The sequence below is a fragment of the Gopherus flavomarginatus genome, chromosome 3 (genome assembly GCF_025201925.1).
Source record: "Gopherus flavomarginatus isolate rGopFla2 chromosome 3, rGopFla2.mat.asm, whole genome shotgun sequence".
NCBI lineage: Eukaryota > Metazoa > Chordata > Testudines > Testudinidae > Gopherus > Gopherus flavomarginatus.
This window is the reverse complement of record NC_066619.1, coordinates 58,769,878-58,797,082: the sequence shown is the minus strand read 5'-3', so window position 1 is coordinate 58,797,082 and position 27,205 is coordinate 58,769,878. Positions and strand designations below refer to the sequence as shown.

Genomic DNA, 27,205 nt, shown 5'->3' with positions numbered 1-27,205 from the left:
GTGTAATGGTCGGTCACTACTAGGATGTTCCCAATATTCCTCTTGTCCACTTCTAAAGACAAGAAATCAATGCAAACCAGCTCCAGAGGTTTGTTGCTGGTGATGTTCTTCAGATATGCAGCCCTCGTGGGCAGAGTTTTCCTTTGCACACATCGCGCGCAGGTCTCACATTTCCGGCGAACATCTTCAGCCATCCGTGGCCAATAGAATCTACTGCGGATAAGTTCCAGGGTCCTCTCCATCCCTAAATGTCCAAAGTCATCATGCAGGGCCCTCATGGCCAGGGCTCTGTAATCTTTTGGCAGCACTAGTTGATTCCGTTGCTTTTGTAGAGGGTCTGTGGTCGTGCGGTGTAGCACTCCCTGAATCAGTTTTAGTTTGGTCCATTCTCTCAATAGTAGTTTGCCCTCTGGGGTAGGTGGGACAACCTCAGCCGGGCCTCGCCCCCCTCTTTTGGCAAGTAGTGTATCACGAATGTCAGCATCTTGTAGTTGGGCCTCTTGCCAGTCAGCCGTATTGAGCATGGGCAAGGGAGATTGGTCCAAAGCAATATAGTTCACTGAAGCAGAAGGCACGCCTTCAGGGGGTAGGCCCAAAGCTTCAGCAACACATCCATGAAGGCTCTCAGGGGCCTCCGGCTCTCGGCGACTCACACTGCAAATAGCTCTCACGCCATCCGTGGGTATCACAGCAACATCAGGTGCCTGCGGACGTCTGGACAAGGCATCTGCATCTACATTGCTCCTCCCTGATCGGTATTGAATGCTGAACTCATAGCTAGCCAAGGCGGCCACCCATCTCTGGCCTGTAGCATCCAATTTAGCACTTGTTAACACATAGGTCAGTGGGTTGTTGTCTGTCCACACCTGGAACTGAGCACCGTACAAGTAGTCTCGGAATTTCTCAGTGATGGCCCATTTCAAGGCCAAGAACTCCAGCTTGTGGATGGGGTAGCGGGTTTCACTGTCAGACAGTCCTCGGCTGGCAAAGGCTACCGGTTTGCGTTTGCCTTCCACTTCCTGATACAGTACTGCTCCCAGACCCTCCAAACTGGCATCAGTATGCAGGATAAACGGTTTGCTTGGGTCAGCAAAGACTAGGACGGGAGCATGAGTTAAGCGAGTAATGATTTCCCGAAAAGCTCTCTCACATCTTTCATCCCACCGCGGCCCAAATGGTTCGAAGGGGCCATAGTGTCTCTGCAAAGGCGGCTTTGGAGGCCTCCGCTTATTCTGGGTCTTAGATTTGTTCTTGTTGGACTGGTATCCCCTGGTAAGATCATTCAGAGGTTTTACAATCGTAGCATAGTTCTTCACAAATCTGCGGTAGTAACCACTAAATCCAAGAAACGTCTTGAGTTCTCTGTAGTTAATGGGACGTGGCCAGGTAGTGAGTGCTTCTATTTTATCGGGGTCAGTACTCACACCCTCTTGGGACACGATGTGACCTACATACTTCACTGAGGTTTGGCAGAACTGGCATTTATCAATTGAAAGCTTCAAACCGTATGCCTCCAACCTGTCGAGCACTTTAAGAAGTCTTTCTTCATGTTCCTCCAGGGTTCTTCCAAACACAATCAGGTCATCCAAGTAAACTAACACCTGCAGTAAATTCATGTCTCCCACGACTTTTTCCATAAGACGTTGAAAAGTGGCAGGTGCTCCAGAAATCCCTTGGGGCATGCGTTCGAACTGATAAAACCCTAATGGGCAGATGAAGGCTGTCTTCTCCTTATCTTCTTCACCCAGAGGGATCTGGTAGTATCCACTCCGAAGATCCAACACAGAGAACCACTGACTACCCAGCAAACAGTCCAAGGCATCTTGTACTCGAGGCATGGTGTACTGATCAACTGTAGTGCGCCTGTTTAGGGTGCGGTAGTCAATACACATCCGGATTTTTCCACTCTTCTTACGAACGACCACAATGGGTGAGGCATAGGGGCTTCGTGACTCTGTGATGATACCATTCGCGATCAGCTCTTGAAGATGATGGCGCACGTCTTCCATCTCAGAGAGGGCAATCCTCCTAGACCTCTCCCTGAAGGGTCGGGGATCTTGTAGCCTGATATGGTGTTCCACTCCCTTTGCACATCCCACGTCCCACTCATGTAGTGAGAACACCTTGGATCTCTCGCAAAGCTTCTTCCTCAGGCGATCCTTCCACTCCTCAGACAGCGGTGAGTCCCCGAAGTCAAACTTTGCAGGATCTATCATTGGAACTTCAGCTTCACACTGGGGTCTCACAACGCTTTCAGGCTCAAAAATGTCTGCAATCTTCTGCCCTGGTTTTACAAACACATCACGGCGTGTTTCATTAGCAACCAGTATCGTCACCTCCTCCTGGGCTTCAGCAGGTAGGGTTATGACTCCGCTGAGAACCAGCACTCCTTCTGGGAGCCCTCCCTTGGTTGGCTGCTCTACCACAGCTAATGTTCCCTTACTGCCTTTTAGGCAGGTACTCCTGACAATCACCTCCTTTTCTGACATGGCAGGCACCACTAAAGGGACCGGGCCCGCATACCTCAGTGCTCCGACTGGCAAATCAGGCATCACTTTTCTCGTGTCCTCAATTTTTTCTGTAAGCCTCGGCACAGTGTGTGTGTATCACCAAGGTATTCAGATATTGGTCTCCTGCTTGCTGTCTGCAGTAATCGGCCAGTATCCTAAAGAGGCTGGAGTTGGTCCCTATTAGCACAGACACATCAGAGGCTCCTTTGGGGTCAGGGCATATTAAAGCAGCAGTGTCCACCTCCTGTCTTACCCCAGCAATCTCTTCTGGGAATTCCAGGTGTACTATGACATAGCCCTGATAAGGGTATTCATCCATGCTGAGGCCACACAGACCAATGCCAGTCAGTGGCTGTATGGGCAGGTGCCTAAGCATCTGTTGGTAGAATGACTGAAATATAATAGTCACTTGAGATCCAGTGTCAAGCACAGCTTTACACTCCGCCCCTTCAATCCTCACCATGACCTCTGCTCGAGGCCCTATCAGTCCTGCAGGGATCCCAGCTGGTTGGTCTCTTCTGGGGGAATCTTCAAATCCTCTAGGCCTAGATGGTCTCCGTCCCCGGACCTTCTGGCAGCTACTGGATCTCTCCCAACTGATCCTCAGCTTTTCATACACTAAGGAGGGGTTCTCTTCCTTATGGCAGTTAGCAGCACTGTGCCCATCCTGACCACACCGGTAGCAAAAGAAGTATCCTTTCCCCATTCGGCGAGGTGGGACGGTGACTCTAGATACTGACTTCTCTATCATCACAGTCTGAGGCTCCTTATTCCGGGAAGTCTTAGCTTGGTCAATGATGCTTTGCAGCTCAGCTATCCGTTCTGTCAGGACCTGCATTTGTTGGGCAAGTTCCTCTGTGGTGCTCACCATCAGTACACTGGCCATTGGCGGTGGTGTCGTACTGGCTCGTTCTAATGTTTGGGCTTCCCAACACTCGCTGGCTGCCTGCCTTTCTTCTTCTTCCCTGACCTCCTTTATCAGCTGGGAGTAACTTGGGGGATGTTCCTGCCGTTCTCTTAGTCGGAGATGAAGTAGGATTGGGTTCCGATACTGAGTCCCTCTTACAACTTGAGCCAGTCTGGTCTGATCCATCTGCTCAGCAGTCACTGCTCCCCTCATAACAGCTCTCTGAAGTAGTCTCTCCAGCCTCTGTATATAGGCTGAAATTTTCTCACCCCTTTGCTGTCGGGAATTAATGAATTTACAGTAACTGTCCTCAGGGCCCTCTATGCTCCCAAAGGTATTATCAAGGGCCTCTAGGCAGTCCTTCACACTGACCTCAGGGTCAATGAGCTTCAGGGTGCGAATTACATCTAATGCTGGGCCACTAAGGCTCTCTATTAGACATCGTCGCTTTTCTACATCGGGTACGGCCCACTCCCGCAGCATTTCAGTAGTATGCTCCAACCAGAGTTCAAACTCCTCTTCCCCATCAAATAACCTTAACTTACGACAAGAGTTTGACGTAGCATAGGCCAACACAATCTTTTCCAATATATGCCCCAGTGCTTTTGCCCAATCATAGGCTGAGTCTGCCGCCCCTGAGCTAGAGGCTGCAGGACTGGGGCCCAACAAACCCGACATATTAGCCATTATACAAACAGTAGTTTCCTCAAAATATAAACATAATTATTTCCCAATACAGTGGAACACTCAACAAGTGCTTGCGAGGGGTACTGACCCAGGGATCCCGGACGAGCCCCCAAAAATGTAACCCTTCTGCCCCTCTAGTTGGCAGCAACAAGGGCCGGGTTCAGTATCCAGGGGTTCCGTTTCAGTAACACAATGCATAACCGGCTCGAGCCCCCACCCAGTGACCTGGGACACTCACATACCACACCCCCCTGGGCGCCTCTAGGAGGCAATACTTCCCCTCTCGCAAGCACGGAGTCTGAGTGTAGCAAAATCTTTTTTAATAAAGGAAGGAATCAATGCGGCATCCCACTGGAGAAACATCACAAACAGGGTTATAACACAAACCATAAACAAAAACCCACCTCCAAGTACGTTTGGCACTGTCCTTTTTCCCCTTAGGGTTTTAAGTCCAATCACCCCAAAGTCCAACAACCCAAAAGTCTCTGGTCAATGCCACCCCAGAGTTCGAGAGTCTATCTGTAGAGGTCCCTCCCCCCAGCCTGGGTAGAAAGGGGCACCTTACGTGGTCCAGGGCCAACTGCCCTGCCTCTCCGTGGGTTCTGCTTCCGCCTTCTCCACGAACTGCTCCGCTTCACCAGCCGCTCCACTCTGCTCCTCCAGCCGTCCTCAGGAACTGCTCCGCTCCACCAGCTGCTCTGCTCCATGAGCTGCTCTGCAAAACTGCTCGGCTCCGCTCACTCTGTGGGCCGCTCCACCCGTCCCACAGCTACTCCACTCTGCCAGCCGCTCTGCTGCCACCAGCTGTCCCGTGATCCGCTCCAGCCGTCCCTGCAACTGCTCCACTCCGCCAGCTGCTCTGTTCCACAGCATATCTTCAGGCTCCCCCACTAGCTAGCACAATGCTCAGTGCTCTCAGCTCAGTCATTTCAGCTTTTTTGTGATTTCAACTCTTAGTGATCTCAGCTCTTAGTGGGGGAGCCCCAGTGCGAGTGCACCATTAGTCCAAAGTGAGTTCAGCTCAGGAACCTGTATTTAGATTCTTGAGGGAATAAAAAACCAACTCTGACATTCCACAGTGGAGAGAGGAGGGGGTGCAACTGGTGCTTCTGGCTCCACAAGGAGCCTGCACCACCAGGCACAGATACCTGTCCCCAACCTCTCTACTTCACTGGGTTTTGGAACCCATGACCCTTGTCTAGCAAGTACCACCCAACTGAGGGTGAGTCATTTGTCACCAAGCAGTCCCACCGCTCAGCAATCTGGGATAGGGTAGGCGTGTCTATGCAAATAAACTCTCTGACATTCTTTCCACCAGATGTCAGGGTAGAGCTTATCCTGACTCTGCTTACATAAGTATACAAGTACAAATTAAAATCTTTCCAGCCAAATACCAATTTGAACTCCTTCCAGCCAAATACATATTTGCAAATAAAGAAAACAAGCATAAGCCTAACTCGCTTTATCTACCTAGTACTCACTATTTTGAATCTATAAGAACCTGTATCAGGGAGATTGGAGAGAAACCTGGTTGCACGTCTGGTCCCTCTGAGCCCCAGAGTGAACAACAACCAAAAACTAACAGCACACACAAAATCTTCCCTCCCTCAAGATTTGAAAGTATCCTGTCCCCTGATTGGTCCTCTGGTCAGGTGACAGCCAGGCTCACTGGACTTGTTAACCCTTTCCAGGCAAAAGAGATATGAAGTACTTCTGTTCTATTAACTCTTACTTATCTGCTTATGACAAGGATAGACATAGGAAAAACTTTCTAACCATATAGAAAGGTAAGCATTAGAATAGGCTTCAAAGAAGGTAACGGAATCTCTGTTTTTAGAGGTTTAAAGAAAAGGTTAGACAAACATCCCTCAGGGATGATCGAGGTACACTTGGTCTTTTCTCAGCACAGGGGGGAGGACTGGATAACATCTCAAGGTCCCTTCCAGCCTCTACATTTATATGATTCTATGACACTTCTACACTCAGATTTCAGGAACATGATCAGGCTTCTGGTTACCCCACACACAAATTATGCACAGATGCAACTGGTATCATTATGAGTTGACTTTTTTCAAATGCAAATAAGAAGCCTGAGAAATAATACTTATTAGATATTTATTTTTGGGAAGGGAAGGAGAGCAAAACATATCTCTTGCCAAGGTACCTACTCTGATTTACTGCTAGATGATGAACCATCCCTCTTCTCTTCACAACCTTTCCAGCCTCTAAGCCAAGATGATATGCTCTTCCACTGCCTCAACCCCTTCCTGCTAAACTCCAGTATTGCTCCACAGATGTAAGCCGTCAATTTGACATACGCAGTAAACAAACCTTCCCTCTGCCTTCAACTAGCATACCAATCTCCTTCCCATTTGACCAATCTCCCTGCAAGTTCATCCATAAGAACCCCTCACATTGCCCTCACCAGCTGTTAAAGCCTCCCTCTACCTCCTGAAAAGCACCAGATCTTCTGCTATACCACATTTCCCCTGTTTAAAAATAGAGAAGATATCATATTTACTTATATTATAGTGAACACTGGCACATCACTAAGCATGTAACCATCTGCTTCTCTTTTCTTATCCATGGGAAGAGTTCAATATTGCACTATTGTACATCTGATCCATGAGATCATATACACAGAAAAGATCCTTTTGCCACCTTCTGCATGCAGTAGGTTACCATATCAAAAACCAATGTCTGTTACTATATGTGAGATGATTGCAATACAAGGAAGGGGCCACTCTCCTATTATCTCATATCAATTATTATGTCCATATATTAACGTTTGAGCATTAAACCTAGGTTCCCTCCATGTAATCACTCGACTGCTCATTAATCAACATTAATCAAACCAATGGCACTCTTGTTAAGACTAATGGAGCTCTTTAGTCATTGCAGTAACCCAGTTCCCTTCAGAGTTGAGGGTCCTGAAGGAGTGATCACTTAGAGCTAAGATACAGGCTCTGTTACTTTTATTATTTTAACCAATCTTCTATCTCTCATGGGAAATTAGCTTATTTGAGCAGAGCACTGGAGCCATATTGTATTTCTGTCACTGATGCTGGAGTTATTATGTAATGACTCTGGCTTTGGAAATGTCATCATTTTCTCCTCTTCTACATTCAAAGTAAACAAATTAAATTACATATCTCATCCCAGCCCCCTTTCTTCTTTCTGGCCTTGAGAGGCTTCTTTATATAAAGTAATAACAACCTTTAAAATAATTTATGAGTGTAATATTTAACAAGTGCAGTATTTATTAACAATTTTCTCAGACACCCCTCTACTACACTAACATTGGCTAAGCCAGAATACCCTTCATAGTCACTTTAGGTTTAGCATGTTAGCAGAGAAATCCTTCAGACCTATCTTGACTCAGTGAGCTTCTAGGGTATTCACAAAACTACATATATTCTACCACAAAAAAATAAGAAGGACTTCTTAAGAAACCTTGAGGTAATAATTCTGTCATTATGACCTAGGTAAGGTCAAAAAAGGCTAAAACCCTTACTTTTCTTAATGAAGGTTTGCTCATTGTAGTTGCATCTATATGTGCAGCCTCTATTTGTGAAGGGTGCAATCAGAGCCTTGTCTGGCTCATTTAATTACTTCTCTGCTTGTATTCTGGCAGTGGATTTGGGGAAATCTGTTAGTTTGCTATATTAAGAGTATCTCATCTCATTACAGTGACCAAGAGTTTCAAATTCATTTTCTGGAAGCATCTATGTAGGTAAAACTAACTCCACTGAATATTCATAGAACACCCCCCCCCCAAAAAAAAAATATCCAAAATGGGTGTGGACATACTCCAAGGAAATTCATTTTTAAATTCTGATGAATACTTGCAGAACATCCTCCCCAGCATTTGCCCAGCTCTAGTAACATGCTGGAAAAGATCTTTAGGTTACATTTGGGACAAACATGTGAGTAACTCAGCCTCATTTACTTATTCAGCCTTGGGTTTCTTCTCGTTTTTGAGGGAATTGTGACTGCTTACCTAAAGACAGACACCATGAAACAATGTTTCACAGCATAGGTTGCCACCCACTCCATAGTCTGACTGCAATGAGCAGTAGAACTGCCCGGTTATGATGCATAGTGGGCCGCCTGTGCCCACTATGCAGGGTGGAGCATTTGGTCATAAGGAACAATTCTGTGCAATACAGAACCATATTTATTATATTCCTAAACCACTTGTTATCATTTTATCTAAGTGCCAATACACACAATAAAAGAGTGGAGTCCAATGCTAACATCCAGTTAAATTTCTCACCGTAATCTACTTGTTTTCAAAATGAAGTCACTTTGAGAGATGCTCAATTATTACGAATGGATACATGTCCAACCAAACCTATGCATTTTGTTGCATTGCAACTGACTGGAACGCAGTGTACGGTTAATATCTTTCTCTTGTAGAGAAGATGGATGTACTCTTGTGTTTTCTTTCTTCCTTTGATCTAGCCTCAGAACTGTACATGAAGAGTCTGCTTTTCAGTACCCCTGACTGAGATTATCACTCATATGTCAAGAAATGGCATTTGTAGTTGAGACACTGTACCAAGAGTTGTGGTAGGTTACAGCAGAACAGAGAAACTAGCACAATCCTTGTGTTATTCTAAGAAGCAGCTGTCTATTTATGCCTTCTTATGCAATAAGCATGCAATTATGGCATGTGGTGAGTAAGCACCTGAGGCGGACCTGGTATTTCAAAATAACCTCATATCCTGAAATAACTTACTAAAAAATATCGTTTGGCTTTGAAAAAAAAAACCAATGTTTCACCCTTCTGTCATCACCTTTGGGAGACAGACATTTTGAGTCTTATGAATATGTGTTGTTTTAATTAAGATCATTTTGTTTGTGTCCACAGCAGTGCTCAAACTGAGAATACTCCAGAGTTTAGAATACTTACCAGCATATCACAGGCCCACAAATACAGACACTTTTAGAAAATATATTTGACACTCTGGTTATGATAATCTCACTCTCTGAGAAGGAATAGTTTTAGCAATCTGAGGAAGAAAAATATTTTAAAGGTGAAGGAGAATAAATGTGCAGACCCTCTCTTCTCCTGCCCAGTAGACATCTAACAGCACCACACACTTCACAGTGGAACTGCAGAGGCTCTGCTGATGAGGGAATTCCACAGCCATGTAAGTGAGTAACAGATTTATCCATAAGGTTATGATTAGTTGATTCGTTATGATTAGTTATGAGACTGTATATATTTAAAGAAAATACAGTAAGAATACACAACATCCAATCACCAGCTGATGTTTTCTTGAGGAAAAACTTACAGATCTCCGTAGACCAGGCCATATATCTGTGCCATGCTCTGATGATAGACCCCTCGCAGGATAATTAACAGCAGAATCACAACGAAAGCTGGAAGTCCCCAACTCAAAAGGAAGAAAAGCAGATAGCGCCGCTGTGTGTGTTCATCATTCATCACCAGGACATACCAGAAATTAATAGCCTAAGGAATAACACAGATCATTAAATCAGCAGGGTTTAGGGAATAATTAACCTTTCCATCAAATAAAACATTCAGAAAGACAGACTATACACTTTTGAATCCATATATATGTTTTCCCCAACATCAATCCCCTTTTCCCTCCTCAAATAACCAGAAGAGGTTGGTTGCCCAGGAAGTAGGGTTACTTTTGTGGTTCAGTTAAACTTGAGATTAGCTTGCCAGAAGGTGATACATCCAAGTTAGCCCAACATAAATCCAGTTTCTGCACTGAAAAAAACCTGGTTTTCCTGAGCTTCTACAGGCTCACCTGGAATTCTGACACATTATTTTGTAAAATCTGATCTCTCCTGAATGTCCTATAAACGAGCACTGAGCTGTCTGTCTGTATCTTTTTACAGGATATTCAGCAAGCTGCTTCTACAGTTCTGTTTATGAATTTGATAAGGAAGTGTCATTCAAATTGTAGTTTGATGTAATGTGCATACTGACTGAAGAAATTCAGATCACAGATACTGCACAGATGACAGAAAGAGTGCCATGAAGCAAAACAGAGACACATGGTCTATGTGTAGAGTATTTTGGGCTCTAGAAGAATCTTGATTTCTGTGAAGGTCTCAGTTAGTCTGAGGACTGAATAATTTTTCTTTGGTGATAAAGAGTTAACCTGGTCCATTCAGTTTTCAGATTAACTGGGAGGAAACTTCAGCCTGCGGGAGGTCCGCCAAAGATGCGGGATCAGCGGACGCTCTGCAGGCATGCCGCTGAAGGCAGCCTGCCTGCCGCCCTCGTGGCGACTGGCAGAGAGCCCCCCGCGGCTTGCCACCCCAACCACGCGCTTGGGGTGCTGCTGCCTGGAGCCGCCTCTGTTCATCAAACATAGTGGAGATGAATTTTTACTGTTTGAGAAAGCAAATGCTTGACCACTCTCTTTCAGGTGGATTAATGGGACTGGTGAAATCCACATACATCTATGCAGAAATATGGAAGGATTCTGGGTTATATGAACTATTGAGTAGAACTCATGGGAGGAAAACTCAAAAAAAAAGGAGGAATGCAATTAGCATAAAAAGTAGAGAAACAGAATGCAAATAAATAAATAAATTGAAGCACGTACAGCTCATTATCAAACAAAATAATCCAGGGACACACAAAATATCTCTGACCTAAAATGATCGAATAGAATACCAGAGGTCTCCTGAGAATACAGCTAACATGAGACAGTAAACACTTCAAACAAACTGCTAGAATTTAGCAGCATGCATAAGTACAATAGTGTAGAAGATACTTTCCAACACCAATCACTTTGTTTTACTTTCACAGAGAAGTTAGTGCAAAATAGCCAGGATGTGAAATTAAATAGCTATTCCTCACTCCCCATGTGGAGACTCTTATCATTTACTAAGAGTGCTTTTGTGCAGCAATTAGATACCAGTGGCTGGCCCATAACAGCTGACTCAGGCTGGAGCTTGGGATATAGGACCCTGCAAGGTGGCAGGGTCCCACTCCCAGAGCTCAGGCTGCAACCTGAGCCCAGAAGTCTACACTGCAATAAAACAGCCCTGGGTTTTCATTACAGTGTAGACATACTCTTAGCGCAGAATAAAAAAATCCACATCAGAGTTGGTGCCGAATAGTTAAACAGCAACAGATATTCCACACTAGCTATTCCAGACTTTTTCTCCATACAGAAAAGCCCTTTATAAGGCCTTGATTCAGGAAGGCTCTTAAGCATGCACCTAATTAAATACATAGGTAGTCTCACTGTATGAGTTTAAGTACTTTGCTGAAACAAGACCTAAGTCATTTTAGAATGTATCTGCAATTCAGTTTTAAATTGTATAGTCAAATAGAGCAGACAAAATTGGTAACTCCACACAATACAATTAACAAAATTCAATTAACAGTTTTAACATAAAGAACAAGAAAGAATTTCACAGACAAGTTTATATGTGTGTGTGTGTGTGTGTGTGTGTGTGTGTGTGTGTACCAACTTATTACTCTCTAATAAATCCTCATACTATCCATACAAGTTGTGTACATTTGGTAACCTAGTTCTTTGCTTCATCTCAAATAGATTATACTAACTAGAGTTGGGCAAATAATTCATATACTTTTAGCCATTTTTTGGTTTACAGATTGTCCGTTAAGAGATTGCAAAATTACCAAATGGATTTGTTGTTCAAAAATATTTGTGAATTTCTTCAGCCAAATTCTTGGCTTTCAGTTCAAACAAGTGGCAAACTGTGAATTCTACTATCAAGTATGCAATTTGCGCTGAGTGGGTTAGTTATGTAAGTATTGTTGTTCAGTTATTTGGCATTGTTCCCTGTCTTACACATCTAATTGATGAAGAACAAATCTTGATTACATAATTCAAAATTCTCCCTTTGATTAGTAATATGTTATATGATCAGTGAACAAAACAAAAAGCATATGACTTATGTCATTAAAGGGCAGAAGAAAAATTACTACTTGCATATTCAGTTGAATGTTTGCCAAAAGGAAATGCTAAATGGCTGAAAATGGATTTGAATATTTGTGCAAAGATTTTTCTATTATTTGCTGAGCTTTTATAATAACTCTTTCCCTCTCATTTTATTGCATTCAGTAGCTCTGCTAGATCCTTCTCTTTTTATCCAAAGAAAGTTTCCCTGTTCTTAAAGGAAAGAGGGACTTCTTTCTTCCATGAAGTTAAAAGAACAAACAGTAATAGAGAACATTTCTGTATAAATCTTCAAATTGTGTGATCTTCTGGTCTTACCTAAGCCAGGTATCAGTACTAGTACTCTGACAGTGGAACCACTGAACTGATTTATGCCATTATATTAGTTAGGGATCAGTGATCCTGTTAATTCTGACTATTAGCTTAATTGTTCTCAATCATGCAATTCAGATTGTTTTCTAAGAAGTCCTACCATATGTCCTTGCCCTCCCCTGCTATATTTATTTAGTCATAGTTACCCATCTTATCTCATTTATCACATGGATGACACTAGTCCAATGGTCTTTGCAAAACTTTAGGAGAGATTGGCCAATTCACCATTTCCTGTGCAGTGACATTTTTATCTTGATAATTATAAGCCTCTTGTCTTTGGTGTGCCAAAATTAAATCAATGAAGTACAAATAGTGGAGCTAATTTTAGCAGATCCTTTCCTGTTGCTATGCTGTAACAATAACTAGTCCTGCAGAGGAATAAAATACACAGTCCATTTCTCAGCTGCTCAGGTGAAGAAACTAATGCACAAGCTATGAATGTTCTGAGGTGCAATACAAAACAATTATACATGAACAGAAAATCTTAACGAAACAATCCTAAACTTACTGAGGTTTTTCTTTTGCACTGAAACAATCAATTGAAGCTAACTTTCAAGATGTAAGATACATTTTATGTAGGATTTTTTTTTAATGGGGTTACATGTGGGACTGTAGTCAGCAGGTATAGCTTATCAAGAAGGAGGCATTAGATAAAGGGCTTGTCAGTTCGGTTCACATAGCTTTATTTCCCTCAGCCCCCCTGTTTTGGAAGGGATGCATACATCTATATGAATGACTTTAGGTCTATTCACATGCTTAAAGGTTAGGCATGTGCTTAAGTACCTTGCTGAATCAGGACCTTAATGAGACTGCAAGTGGATTTATGGAAAGACAACCAGGCACAAATATGGCCAAAAAAATAGAAGGGAGAAATACAAATACTTGGGACCTGACATTCATCTCCCTCCCACTAGTTTTACTCCACTGCAACTGCATTCTGTGGAGTTACTCCAGATTTGCATTGGTTTAAATGTGATCAGAATCAGGGCCTTGTATCGTACATATTTCCCCACAATTCTCTAACTAGGAATTGGCTGTTATTTAGTTGATACAGATGAGAGTTAAAACATCTTAAACTAGTTTTAAAAAGCGTACAACTAAGTTACCAAAGAGGCAGCTTCTAATACATTATTCTTAATAAGATTTTTTATGGTAAAGTTTGAACAGGCATATTTTTACTTGTATGTGCCTGTCATACAGGAACTGCTACCAAGGATTTGCCATAATCTACTGAGTGCGCTGGAACAAACAATACAGTACAGAACAGCATGTCAAACGCAGGCTCATCTACATACTGTGTCATCCCAAAGAACAAGCCACCCAGCATGGGTTGGCTTTTAAAAAGGATGCTGGTCCGTGTCAATAGGTGGCGGCAGGGTGAACTAGTAAGGCTTAAAACATCTGCATGTTAGGCAGCTATATGACTCAAAACGCTTGGCTAAATTCACCCTCCATTGATATATGGAGGAGGTTAGAGAGACATGGTGTGTGAGGTAATATCTTTTATTGGACTAACTTCTGTTGGTAAGAGAGACAAGCTTTCGAGCTACACAGAGCTCTTCCTCAGGTCTGTGGAAGAGTTGTAATTTGCACCTGCCACTCTACCTTGGCCCTTTGCACTCAAATGGGTCTCAACCCTAATGGAGGGTCGGTTATGTTTCCACCACCCTGTGACATATTTATGTTCTCCCAGGAGCTCCACAGAAGTCCTGAGAACAGAAGCTGCTGAGGGTGTATTCAGTCAGAATCCCCAGCTGCCCTACCTATGATCCTGTTCTCAGGCCAGTATTGAAATATGAGGCTTTGCTTTGCAATATCAATAGTCTGGGCGAGTAACCATTTAAATCCAAAAGTCTGATTTCTTCATCCTGTATTTTCTAATGTTTTGAAACTGTAGATGCACAAATGTAGATTATATGCCAGATCCTCAGTTGGTGTAAATTGGTGTAGCTTCATTAAAGTAGTGCTGATTATTAGCACAGTCTGCCTGGGCTACTGTCCATTAGATTCAACAATTCATGTCTGTATTTTAATGAATAGAAAAGTTTAAGGAAATATTTTTTTCTAAGATCTGAGCATTTGAATATATTGAATAATTATGTTTCAAAACTTAGCTCTTCTTTTACATTTCCCTAAATGCTGAACATTATTAATGGCAACTGGTTCACACCAAAATGAAAAACGTTTCAATATGTTAAAGAATTTATGACTTGTTGTGAGACAACAGATGGACAGAATTAAAAAAAAATCTTCCTGCACAGTAAAATTGTTATATTTTATTCATTAAAGTGAAGACAACATAAAAAAAAATCCCTCACAGATGTACAGGGAAGAACAATTGCTTTTCATTTCTATGACATATTTGATTTTCTTACTATTGGTGGTAAGCCTTCATGCTGAAGAATCTCTAACCTACTTGAACATAACAGGCAAATTTTCAAAAGTAGCTGTACCCACTGTACATGCAAGACTGCATTTGTGCGAAAGTGCTATTGGCGCACACAGATGATGAGCGCTGTGCATATAATTAGTACATAGTCTTTTATGTGGTCATGTTTTAAATTTGTGAAAATGAATTTCACAGGAGTTCCAATTCAGGAAGCAAGGAGAAGTCATGTGAGCCGAACAACAAGGCTGTGATGTAAAGGGACTGCTGTGCTCAGAACTAACATCTAGTATTTCACCTCCTTACCCGCATAATAACATATTACAAGTTGACTGGACTTCCAAAGTAATCAGCAAGACTACAACAGGACACAAAATGGGTAGATCCCTTTGCAGGATCACAGTCTTATATAATCATGTATCAAAAAGCAGATTACAGACATTAATGAATTATGTACTTAGTGAATATTTTTTAAATTCCCCATGGGACTTTTGAATTTAATTTACTGTTCTGTCCCTTTAAGACTTGCTGGAAAGAGTTTGTCACTCAAAAGAGGCAGTGCAGATGGGGAGGGAAAGACTGACTGATTGCCCTGGAAGCATAACAAAGAATATCTAGAAGATTGACCAAAAGCTCTAAAAACAAGATCAAGGACCTGAAGAGAGAGCTCCAAGTACAAAGAGAAAAATGGCAAGAGATAGAGCAGGGATTCAGCCAGTCAGAAGGTCCTAAACCAGTGGTGGGCAATGGGAGCTGCAGGAAACAACAGCCAGCACGTCCCTGGGGACTGCTGCTTCCCACAGCTCCCATTAGCCAGGAACTGGGAGCTGCGGGGGGGCGTGCCTGCGGACAGTCAAGGTCAGCAAAATGTCTTGTGGCCCACAATCAGATTACCAAAACATTTAGGAAAATGATGTAATAAAGCACTTATACAGTAGCTTGCATTGCCTACGGTGTGTTGTGACAAGATACTGTGGAAAGAACCGAACAGAGAAAAGCAGAGACAAAAAGCAAGAAAGCTAAGCAGTAGCCTGTTAGTACAGCATGACCCAGGGGAAAGCTAGACAAAGAGTTTATTGGCAAAAAAGGCTGGTGGCTGTAAACTAAGAAACTGCTCCTGTTTCTCTTGGTTCCTCCAGCATTTGGAGAAGTGGGACTTTGCACATTCCTTGTCAATAAAGAAGATGTATCAAAGAAACACCTTTCACCAATTTCTACTCCTAACAGAAAAACCCCGAGGGCTCTGAACTTTAATGAGCTGGTTGGATCAAAAAAAGGTGCAAGAGTACTTTCCAAAAGTCTTTGAGAACATTTTTCGTAAAAAGCTACTATGACAGTGGTGGGCAACCCGCAGCTCGCATCAGGGTAATCTGATTGCAGGCTGAGACACATTTTGCTGAAGTTGATCATCTGCAGGCACAGCTCCCCCACAGCTCCCAGTGGCCATTGTCATAGGTGCCGACTCCGTGGGTGCTCCGGGGCTGGTCTCCCCACTCACCTCACCTCCACTTCCTCCCCTGAGCGAGCTGTGTCCCCGCTTCTCCTCCCAGCGCTTGCTGATGTGAAATAGCTGTTTCATGGCGTAACAAGCTCTGGGAGACAGGGGGAGGAGCATGAACGTGGCACGCTCAGGGGAGGAGGTGGGAGATTTGGGGAAGTAGTTGGAATAGGGGCAGGGACGGAGCGGAATTTGGGCGGGCACTTTGGGGAAGGGGTTGGAATGGGGGCAGGGTGGGAAGGGGCAGGGCAGGTGTGGAGTCGGGACGGGGACGGGGCAGCAGGAGGGCCGAGCACCCAATGGTGCCAGCAGAAGCCAATGCCTATGGCCAACAGTTCTCTGTTCCCGACCAATGGGAGCTGTGGGAAGCAGCAGCCATTATGTCCCTGCAGCCTGCCGCTTCCCACAGCTCCCATTGGCCGGGAACGGCGAACCATGGCCACTGAGAGCTGCGGGGGACCATGCCTTTGGACAGCCAATGTCAGCAAAATGTCTCTCAGCCCACAATCAGATTAACCTGATGGGCTGCATGCAGGCCACAGGCTGCAGGTTGTCCACCACTGTACTAGAGGAACTCAGTAGTTATGGTCTGAAAGGTACAGCCAGAAACTGTACAGAAACAAAGAGTAGCAATAAATGGCCAATTATTCAGGCAAGGGTTACCAGTGGGGTGTCATAAAGTTCCATTCTGGAATACGTGATGTTTACTATATCGATCAATTATCTGGAAATGAAGTAGACAGTGAGATGGTTAAATCTGAAAATGACAAAATTTAGGTTAGTCAGGACCAGTGAAAACTGCATGAAACTTCAGAGATTGCTAACCAAACTAGGTGAATGGGCATCACATCAACAGAAGTAGTTCAGTACTGACAAATGGAAAGTAATGCATATTCAAGGGAATAATCTGAATTACTCATACATTTTATTGGGTTCTAATTGTATCAACTCAGGGGAAAAAAACTAGGCATAACTATGTATAGCTCAAGGAAGATTTCTGTTCAATGTGCAGCAGTGTCAAGAAAGGTGATTGTATGTTTTAGGTTATGTGTTTCTTTTCCTCAGTTACTGCTATCTAAGGCTAACAGGCACAGAAGGCTTGGGACTCAAGGCAGGGAGCTGCCTTTTGTTTTTGTTCCATGTTTATGTTAGCCTCTTGACAAAGTGCAAGGAAGTGGAGAAGAATTGTGTTTTATGTCTTTCCGTTACTAAGGTCAAAGCAGCACAGAGTTACAGCATAATTTATCTCTGCAGAATTTTGCCCTTACATAGGGCCCAATCCTGTATGCTGGACAGTGTGTGAGACAAAATAAAGCAATTTGAGCGAAGGTGCTGCAAATATGACACTGTATACTATAAACATGATGCACCCAAATCCTGTCAATACTGTAAGCACATATGTGCAGAGGTGCATATGATGCTAAATGCAGCTCTGCAGAGGATGCATGATGGACCCTCCTCTGATTTACCTCACAGTTGCTTTGACCAATTTACATTGCACATTTACACAATGAATAGATTTAATCTAGAGATTTCCACAAGTGTTTTACTTGCTTATATCATGTCTGAATTAAGCCTTCTGTCTCAGAATTCTGGGCATGTCTGTGAATGTGTTTACTTTTTCAGTAGATCTGATGCAGCATTTTGGCCTTATAATAGCTTTTCTCTATGCTATACTTCTCAACTTGAATTAAGAAGTAGATTTTTCATTTTACATGGGTCTAAAGTACAAACTGACATTGACTCTGATGACCAATATAACTTGTAACTAGTATTTCAGCTTGAAGAGACTTTTTCAAAACAATGTAAGGAAGATGCATTTAGAAATGCCATTAGCTCTTACAAAAGCAGTTTCTTCGGTTTTCATAACGTACTTCCTACCAGGTACATTTTCAAACTGAGATATGGAAAGATTTAGTGCACAATGGCCATGGATGTTAATGGGACTTACTGGAATACACCTCTAAAGTGATTTGAAAATTTATTTCTAGATCTCTTTCACTCTAGGGTTAGTAGGGATTATTTAAGTTCTTTGCCATATCAGTATCACGGGAATGTGATGACAGACACATTAAGAAATGACATAAATGCAGTACAAGCATCAGTTGCCCTTAAGCAGATTTTGGTGAATGAGTGAGAGAAAGAGAAGGATACTAACCTGAATGAGCATCCAGCTGAACTGGCAAAGGTAAAGGTAATGTGCCATAGATCCCAGGGCAGAGCAGCTTTCCTCTGAGAGCTCTTGACTTATGTAAGCCGAGGCAAGAAACGAAATCTGTAAGAGAGACGCACGTATACATATTGGAACCAATCAACATTAGTTTAATAATATTAAGTCATCAGCAAGTTTAATTTCAGTTGGGATGAAAGCCAGAATGATTTACAATAATTTACCACTCAATTCAGAAACTAATTAGTAATGGAATGTGATGCTTTGGGATAAATGTATTTAATGTTCATCTTGAGGTGAAATTCTAGCTCAACTGAAATCAATAGCAGCACTTCCAGTGACTCAGCATCATAAGTCTGTCCTATTTTGTAAACATGTTAACGGACTTTTGTTGTTTCTTGATTTGCATGTTATATCACATTTGTAGAAAACCCTGACAATGAAAAATGTCTCAAAGTGCTTCTGTTTACAACGGATTTGAACTTCACATAGTTGGAACCCTGCCTGATTTCCTGCCAGCTCACTATATAAATTTAAATCTATTGTAAACAGAACAATTTTGTGATGTAACATGCATCAAATATATTTGCATTTCACCCCCCTGTTGAAAAATTTCTAGATAACATATCCTGCACATTTCATCATGTTATCTTTTATATTCTCAAAACAGAACATGAAATGTATTTATAAACCTAATTTATAGTGCACACACTCCTGCTTCTTGCCCCAAAAGCATTTGTTATGAAATCTGGACACAAGGAAAATTCATGTCCTGTACTGTGCTGTTGCATTAGTGGGTGAAAAGGGTGTCAAGTAGGACAAGATTGCAACCTCGAGCTCAAAACAGCAGTAGGTTGGGTACCAGCTATACCATTCTACCAAGTGCACCAAGGCTCAAAGGAGTAATCTGCTGGCCTGATAAATAATCAGTCCTTCGCCTTTATGGTGCAGTGTGCAACAGGTGCTAGGGTGAAGTTATAAGACACTTTTATGTAACAGTAAGCTGTTCTCTATCATGCTGTTCTCTACCATGCTGTACCATCCCATCCTAGACATCAGATGACTATACTTTCTTTTCCACGCTGGCATGACTCTTTTTAACAGAGGCATTATTATTCTTAGAACTTTTATTTTCCATTATTTGTTTTTAACTACTAGCGCCGCAAACTAAACCAAAAAAATCTAAAAGAAAAAAAAATCATGTTAAAATGTCAGCTGGATCTCAATAAGTTTCAGAACTGGCTCCTCTGAATTCCATTACAGATAAAATACTTTTATTAACACATCATCTAGAAGGATCTAATCATTCACATAAAGAATGCAGAATAGGCTAAATCTACCATTTATGCAGTTAACCTACTGAATTTGTGAAGTGAGAAAAATATATATTTTTTCTCTTTAGGAATAATCCAGTTTTATTTCCCCATTTGGGAATAGGTTTTGCTTTTAACCAATAGTTCCAAATATCTTTTCAGTAACACACAGTCCACTGTGAAGCAGTTCTGTTTGTGAATAGATTTGGAACTCTAATCTGCAGACTTTGTTCTATGAATATTAAAAACTGCAGCAGTATGCGCTTCTCCACCGGGCCCTGTCAAGGCCATCCGGTTTCGCCTGAAACTGCTTCATTTAAGGTTAACTAGTGACTCAAAAGGAAAAGCCGCAAATTGCATGAATTTGTGAGAGATATTTTTTGGTACCATACAGGGGATGAAGCAGAATGCTAGCGAGAGCATATCACTGAGAAAGGGATCAGGACACTTACAAGGTTTATCTGACATAGTGACCAAATAAAATAAAAAATACATTGGAATCTTTACTTATTGATGTTGAAGAGGAACAGATCTCTGAATGGGGTGGGTTGGTTGATAATTTGTAACCATATCTCTAATGCCAAACACTGGAGGATGAAATACTGTCCCCACTGAAGTCAACCAGGAATTCCCACTATCTTCCATGGGACTAAGATTTCACCCCAGGATCTTGCTTTGAGATCTGTGTACATCTCTATGTGATTATTTAAAATTAAAAGAGTCTTACTGTGTGCGCAAAAAAAAAATTAAACAAATCAATCAGCATGTGTCTACAGCCCATAAAGTTTGTTTTTAGAGCCTCTCCCTTCAGGATCACAATGTTTCTGTTAGAGTTTGGTGAACCTCCCGTAAAGAAAATGAGGCCTGCAGTCTTCTGTTTCAGTTAACTACAAGTTTCACTACAGCAGACATGCTCCTTGGTTTTTATTACTCTAATAATAAAAGAAATGCACTCTTCAGAAACAGCTGGTGTTAATCATTTACTATTACTCAGAGCAAAGAATTAAAAGAAGATAATTTATTCACACTGCAGTACATTTTTGTAGTTTTACAGCGTGTTACTTAAATTGAACAATTTAAACACAAGCAACAGCTAAAAAGGAAAAAATAAGTCATAATTTGTTTTTTCCTTGTAGGCCTTTTATAAGCAAGATAGCTACATTGGTTACATACTGTACACTCATAGGAATATCTAACACAAAGCATTTGAATCTATGTTTGACCAAATGGATCTCTGAATTTACATTGAAAATATCTGCAGAGAGAGACACCTTCTAAATCTTCATATGAGAATGCTGCACTAGTTCTCATGCAATGTGAATATCTGACTCCTTAAAATGTATTAGTATGTAGTATACATAATGTCGGAAAATAAGCAAAGGCGATACATACTCAGGATCTTCAAATATTAAAATAACATTTATTTTATCCCACAGAACTAGTGGAGCAAAAGGTCCTGTAAACTTTGCCTTGACAATTTCAGGTTCATTTGGACAAATTTGTCCAAATTTGAGTGAGTGGTGCTGTGACCTCATGCGCCAGGGTTGTAGTGCAGTGCCAGTCAGATTTGGCACCAGCCCTAGGCAGATTCTGCTGTCGTAGGCATCTGCTTCCTTGTCTGGATTTCTGAGAATTAACATTTTGTGAACCAACTCGAAACAGATGAATGTGATAGAAGACAAGAAAGTTGGTGGTAGGGTTGTTTCTCTGTGCTGCTGCCCTTTGGCTTTTTGATGGGAAAGCTTTCCCTTCAGCTTTGGCACTTTTTTACCCTCACAGAAGACTGGAGCCCTCCTTTTCTTGATCAAATTCTGCAGAGTTTATTTTACTCCTTTAACCTTCTCCCCTCATGTCCCTCAAACTGAAGCCACAATCTTCCAAGAAAAGAGGACTGGAAACTTTGGGAACTTATCAGTGCCACTCACCAACTGACTAGAGGGTTCCCTGTTGCGCAATGCAAGGCATTCCCACCCACCCAGAGACTGAGATGATCTTCAGCCAATTCAGTATATTTCTGCTATATGACATTACCATCAGGTTGGTCACTCTTAGGATTTTTTGCAATAGAGGACTATCTTGTAGATGAATCTAGTATTAGTCTGGGAAACTGGAAGTTGTTTTAGCCAAGCTGCATAGGCATTTGACTTGTCCAAGGTGCTAATGAAAAAGCTTACTTACAAGTCAGCATAAACAGCAGAGGATTGTATAATATAAGTAAAGGAGGCTGCAACCAATAATTAGCAATGGCACCTAATTTCATGACCAGTCTGCTCTAGCATCTCTTTAAGGAAATCTGATGCAGGTGAAGATCAACTATTACATTCAAAAAGCCAAAAAATGAATTTACATCTCTGTTGCAAATTATGACTTGATCTAACCTTAAGAGACATGCATAAGACTGAACAAAGGGATGCTAGGAAGGAAACTGAGGGAAGATCATATGGTGGAATCTTCTGGGAGATATGCAGATTAATATTAAACAGTTAAATTGTTTTCAAAAGTTAACTGGAATTTTATATCTGCCTGTCATGTTTTTTCTTACTTTTGATTACTTTAAAACAATTTTCAGATACATAAGGACCAATGCACAATGACCTGCCTATTTATTTTCTAAAACTTCAGTTCTCCAGAACAAATCCTTGAAAACTATGCTGTCCAAAGATATGTGCATTAAAATGTGAAGATCTGGTTAAAAGGGGGGAAAGCCTCTTAGCATGTTGAGTTGCCTAGTTTGCCTGTAGCTAGAGCAGCCCCTGAATGTACATACTTGTATGAAGTGCGAATGACTAAATAAATAAATAAATAAATAAATAAATAAATACAATCAAGACATGCACATTATAGTTATATAAAATTAACTAATTTAAATGGCATGCTGGAAACAAACGAGAAGCTCCTCTAAATGAAAACTGATTAAAGAAAAGGAACTGTAGGACAAAGGGTTACTTAGCAAAGTACTGAAACTGAGTGATTTTTTTTTAATCTAGTGGTAACTCATATTGATGTTGCAGTGCAGGGAATGTCAAGTTCAGTCTGTGCGACTGAAAAGGCCCAGCACAGTCTAATGCAGAACAAATTGTAAGGAACTTTCTTACGCTCACCTACATATGGCTGAGGCTGAGATGGAGATAAGCCATCTCACCTTACACAATATAGTTTCACAATCATCTTCATCGACAGAACCAGCCAAATGGCAGGTAGTTGATAAGGTCCAAAAGTACAGGATTGAATTCAATTGCCAAAACCATTATGCAGATTTCAAAATATCTGAACAGCTGTACAAACACATGGGTGATCAGCCTTACAGTTATCTGTGTCCAGAGACACTCTCTCTTGAAAGGTGGTCAACAGAGAAACAGTCATCTGGGAATGGTTGCTGTAGTCGCCTTCATTTAGTGCTATGTTCTGTTTCACGTGCAAGCTTTATTCAGACAAGAAGAATGCTTTTTGTGATGGATTCAGTGATTGGGCTCATTCTACTGCTTGAATTACAGAGCATGAGAGTAACTCTGACTATCAATTTGTCATGATTTCTTATGTTAAGGTATCTAAAGTAAATCAGCATATTGATACTGGGCTGTCACTTCCGTTTCAAAGAGAGAAATGGTATTAAAGAATCACTGAAATATAGGGCTGGAAGGGGCCTAAGAGGTCATCAAGTCCAGCCCCCTACACTTAGGTAGGACCAGCTATAGCTAGACTGTTACTGACATGGTTTGTCCAACCTGTTCGTAAAAATCTCCAATGATGAGGATTCCATAACCTTCCTTGAAACCTACTCAATTCTACTTATAGTTACGAAAAATTTTCTAATATCTAACCTAAATCTCTCTTCTCTCTTGCTGCAGATTAAGCCAATTACTGATTGTCCCACCTTCAGTGGACATAGAGAACAATTGATCATAGTCATCTTTACAAAGAGCTCTTAACCTATTTGAAGACTGTTATCGGGTATTCCCCCTATCAACCCATTTCTAGTCTCCAGACTAAACATACACAATTTTTTAACCTTTCCCTATCAGCCAGCTTTTCTAAACATTTGTTGCTCTCCTCTGGACTTGTTCCAATTTGTCTGTATCTTTCCTAAAGTGTAGTGCCCAGAATTGGACATTGTACTGTAGTTGAGGCCTCACCAGTGCCAAGTAGACTGGGACAATTACCTCCTGTGTCTTAACATACAAGAATCCTGTTATTACAGCCCAGAATATTAGCCTTTCTCACAACTGCATCACACTGACTCATATTCAATTTGTAAACCACTATAATACCCAGATCCTTTTCAGAAGTACTGCCACCTAGACAGTTATTCCCCATTTTATTTTGTCATTGTCCATTGGATTTTTCCTTTCAAAATTAATTACTTTTCACTTGTCTTTACTGAATATCATCTTGTTGATTTCAGACCAAATCTTCAATTTGTCAAGATTGTTTTGAATTCCAATCCTGTCTTCTAAAGTGCTTGCAAACCTCTCCCAGCTTGGTGTCAGTGCAAATTTTATAAGCACACTCTCCATTCCATTATCCACATCACTAATGAAAATACTGTATGGTACCAGAACCAGGACTGACTCCTGTGAGACCCCACTAGATAGATCCTCCCAGTGTGACAGTGATCAATTAATAACTACTCTGAGTATACTCTTTAAACCAGTATTGCATCCACCTTATAGTAATTTCAGCTAGATCACATTTCCCTAGTTTGCTTATGAGAATGTCATGCGGGACTGTGTCAAAAGCCTTAGTAAAATCAAGATATATCATGTCTACTACCCCCAATCCATTAGGCCAGTAACCCTGTCAAAAAAGGAAATCATTTTGGTTTAGCATCATTTGCTCTTGACACATCTATGCTGGCTACTCCTTACAACTTGATTATTCACCAGGTGCTTACAAATTGATTGTTTAATAATTTAATCCAGTATCTTTCCAAGTATTAAAATTAGGCTGACTGGCCTACAACTTCCCAGTTCCTCTTTGTTCCCCTTTTAAAAGACATATACTATGTTTGCACCTTCATGAGTTATTGAAGATAACCGCTAATATTTTCGAGATTACATCCGCTAGTTTCTTAAGTATGGGGCATGAATTTCATCAGGTTTTCCCAACTTGAATACATCTAACTTATCTAAATATTCTTTAATCGGTTCTTTCCTTCTATTGTCTTATGTTTCTTCCCCTTTGTTGTCAAAATTAATTGTACTGAGTATCTGGTTACTATTAACTTTATTTAGTGAAGACTGAAGCAAAATAGGTATTAAACACTTCACCCTTTCTTGATATCGTCAGTTATTAGCACTCCTTCCCCGCTAAATAGATAAAGTGTCAGTGCTCCTGAACTCCTTTTCCCCTTAGATTTTCTTCCCATTTTTACTACCATTTCTCTGAATTTGTTACAGTCTACTTTTTTTTTGAAGTCCATTGTCCTTATTATGCTGCTTTCACTCCTTCCTTTCTTTAGAATAATGAAAATTATCAATTTCATGCAAATTGCCTTTCATCTTCAGATACACAACCAATCCCTCCCTGTTGGTCAGAATCAAGTCTAAGAGGTGCTACAGCAAGTTGTGAAGGTAATGAAATTTCTTGCTGAAGGATGACTCCCATTTCACTGGGATGATGAAAACACTGGATCTATTCACCGTGGAATTCTGGGGAGAATTTTAGAGCTAATTTCCAAATTTGGTAACTTCTTTGCAAGTCATATCAAGAAGTTTGGACATGAAAAACCTTCATATATTTCCTCCACTATCTGTGATGAGATTTTTTAACTGATGTGGAAGAAAGTTCTATGAGCAATACAAGAGGAGAGTTACACTGCCAAATATTACTCTCTAGCTGTTGACAGTACTCCCAATATTTCTCATGGATCTAGTATTCATTGTCTGTATTTTAACAAAAGTGGAAATCCTGTTGAACATTTTCTAGAATTTGTGCCAAGTCTTGGACAGAATGTGCTATCTACTTTAAACAAACTTGGTATTAATATTTTGGATTATTGCTGTCAGACCTATGTCAATGCTGCTAACATGCCTTCAGATACGTATTAGGCATATTAATTCTGTAGGAGATTATGTCCCTTGTGCAGCACATTCTCTGAATCTTTTTGGCAACCTGTGTCCAAACAGTGAATTTTTTTGGCTTTCTCCAATGACTCTACACCTTCTCTGCTGTCTCAATGCACTGCTGGAAAATCCTTATTGAGGGATTTAAAGAAAAAGAAAAATAATCCTATTTTGGTTCTAAAATCTCTGTCCAGCATCCTTTGGTCCTGCCATGCTGAATCCACAAAAGCCCTATGTCACAATTGTGCACATATATGAGAAGCTCTGAATAAAGTCAGCAAAGACACCGCTGCATATGGGATTACACAAACAGAAGCACAGTTTCTGCATGACAAGATGGACCTTTCTTGAAACCATATTTATGGCAGAGCTATGGAATCATGTCCTTCAGTGATTTCAGCCATTTTAAAAAGCAGATATCAGTGTCGGTTCTGCTATCCAACTCCTGAAGTCACTGGGTGATTTTTTTATTGCACCCGAGGGGTCAGTTTGAAACTGGAGCATTTCGAAAGTCAAAGGCACCAACTGTATCTCAAGCCTATTACAGTGAAATTCATCAAGTCCCAAAATGGAAACAACAGGCATGTGAATCCATGTGAATGAATGTGGAGCTGTAGGGGTCAGAAAAGTTTAGAATAGAAACTTTTAATTTCATAACTGACAGTTTGAAAGTGTCTCTGAAAATTTTTTGGGACGCCTATACAAGGATTTTGGCTTCTCAACCAACTTCAGCAATATGCTCCACACCAAGACACATTTTGCAGCTGCAGCTGTGGTTACAAAATATCCAACTGATCTCAAAGTAACTTTTGAAGATGAGTTTTAACAGTATTATTGCTTCACAAAAAATGAAGCTTGCAAATTGCCAATTAACCAATTAAAGCAGTAAGTCTTGACTCCTGGAATCCACTTTTCCAGATGTGGACATCACTCATTATATTTACCTCACATTGCCAGTTACAAATGCTGAAACAGATGATTATTCTCCAGGATGAGCAGAACTAAAAGCTATGGCTGCTCAACAATAGAGCAGTCCAGAATTGATGCCTTTGCTTTAGTGTCCATTGAGAGTGACTTGTCATGAAACCTGGACTACAGTGACATAATAGATTCTACTAGCCTCTGATCTCAGAAGAAGCCCCTGTACCACTATCGTTAAGGCCATGTTCTTGTTGGGTATTTATATATCAGTCACTTTAATTGTTTGGGGCTATATACAACTTTATTCTTATATTCAAATCCTGTTTGTGTTCTAATACTCAAAATACAGTAGCATAATAACACAAAATCTTCTCTGTCAGTGATACATCTGTATTTTCTGATGATAAAAATAATCTCATACTTACAGACTGCATATCACATGCTCTGTCTAGTTTAA

The 27,205-nt window shown here is 41.2% G+C and overlaps 1 protein-coding gene across 3 annotated transcripts in view; it reads right to left on the bottom strand.

Moving 5' to 3' along the window:
- Positions 1-27,205, bottom strand: part of ADGRV1 (adhesion G protein-coupled receptor V1) — a 447,886-nt gene that overhangs the window by 117,633 nt on the left and 303,048 nt on the right. For 2 of the 3 annotated variants that reach the window (XM_050943853.1, XM_050943851.1), the window contains 2 exons: positions 18,441-18,557; positions 9,405-9,583 (listed from right to left, as the gene is read on the bottom strand). In XM_050943853.1, coding sequence (XP_050799810.1) covers positions 9,405-9,583; positions 18,441-18,557 — 296 coding nt within the window. The remainder of the gene's footprint in view (positions 1-9,404; positions 9,584-18,440; positions 18,558-27,205) is intronic. The other variant, XM_050943852.1, reaches the window with a different exon arrangement.